Source organism: Lottia gigantea, assembly GCF_000327385.1.
Source record: "Lottia gigantea unplaced genomic scaffold LOTGIsca_10957, whole genome shotgun sequence".
NCBI lineage: Eukaryota > Metazoa > Mollusca > Gastropoda > Lottiidae > Lottia > Lottia gigantea.
The window spans coordinates 1-1,318 of NW_008706993.1; the positions used below are offsets into that span (position 1 = coordinate 1).

Sequence of the window (1,318 nt, forward strand, 5' to 3'; positions counted from 1 at the left end):
TACACAACTGGTATAATACACAACTGGTATCATACACAACTGGTATCATACACAGCTGGTATAATACACAACTGGTATAATACACAACTGGTATCATACACAACTGGTATCATACACAGCTGGTATTATACACAACTGGTATTTTACACAACTGGTATCATACACAACTGGTATCATACACAACTGGTATCATACACAACTGGTATCATACACAACTGGTATCATACACAGCTGGTATTATACACAACTGGTATCATACACAACTGGTATCATACACAACTGGTATTATACACAACTGGTATTATACACAACTGGTATCATACACAACTGGTATCATACACAACTGGTATCATACACAACTGGTATCATACACAACTGGTATGATACACAACTGGTATCATACACAACTGGTATTATACACAACTGGTATCATACACAACTGGTATTATACACAACTGGTATCATACACAACTGGTATCATACACAACCGGTATCATACACAACTGGTATCATACACAACTGGTATCATACACAACTGGTATTATACACAACTGGTATCATACACAACTGGTATCATACACAACTGGTATCATACACAACTGGTATTATACACAAAAGCTAAAAATTGAACGCGTTTTTAAGAATAAGGGCAATAACTCATACTCAATATTTTTAGATTCTTCTGATTTTCAATAGGGTTTATCCTTGGGTGATAACCAACACTCAAGCCAAATTTCGTTAAAATCCGTCAAGAATTGTCCCTTCTAGAGTGTTTGCAAGCTAAAAATTTGAACGCGTTTTTAAGAACAAGGGCAATAACTAATACTAAATATTTTTCATTTTTTCTGATTTTAGATAGGGATAAACCTTGGGTGATTACAAACATTCACACCAAGTTTCGTCAAAATCCATCAAGCATTGTGCCTTCTAGAGTGTTTACAAGCTAAAATTGAACGCGTTTTCAAGAACAAGGGCAATAACTCATACTAAATATTTTTCAATTTTTCTGATTTTCGATAGGGTTAACCTCTGGGCGATTTCAAACACTCACACCAAGTTTCATCAAAATGCGTCATGAATTGCACCTTCTAGAGTGTTTACGAGCGTTTCAAGAACAAGGGCAATAACTCATAGTAAATATTTTTCGATTCGTCTGATTTCCAATAGGGTTTATCCTTGGGTGATTACAAACAACCATACCAAGTTATCGAAATCAGTCAAGAATTATGCCTTGTAGAGTGTTTACGAGCAATTGTGGACAGACGGACGGGTCGAAGGACGGACCGACGGACATGGGTGGCGGCAATATTCGCTGCAC

General features: G+C 36.6%; 1 protein-coding gene across 1 annotated transcript; it reads left to right on the forward strand.

Annotated features, from left to right (window-relative positions):
• Window positions 1–80: 80 nt before the first annotated feature.
• Window positions 81–629, forward strand: LOTGIDRAFT_148654 (hypothetical protein; the record flags this gene model as incomplete). The annotated part of the gene is made up of 1 exon (XM_009046984.1): window positions 81–629. A coding segment is annotated over one exon (549 nt), but the record flags the coding sequence as incomplete, so codon positions are not given.
• Window positions 630–1,318: the final 689 nt, after the last annotated feature.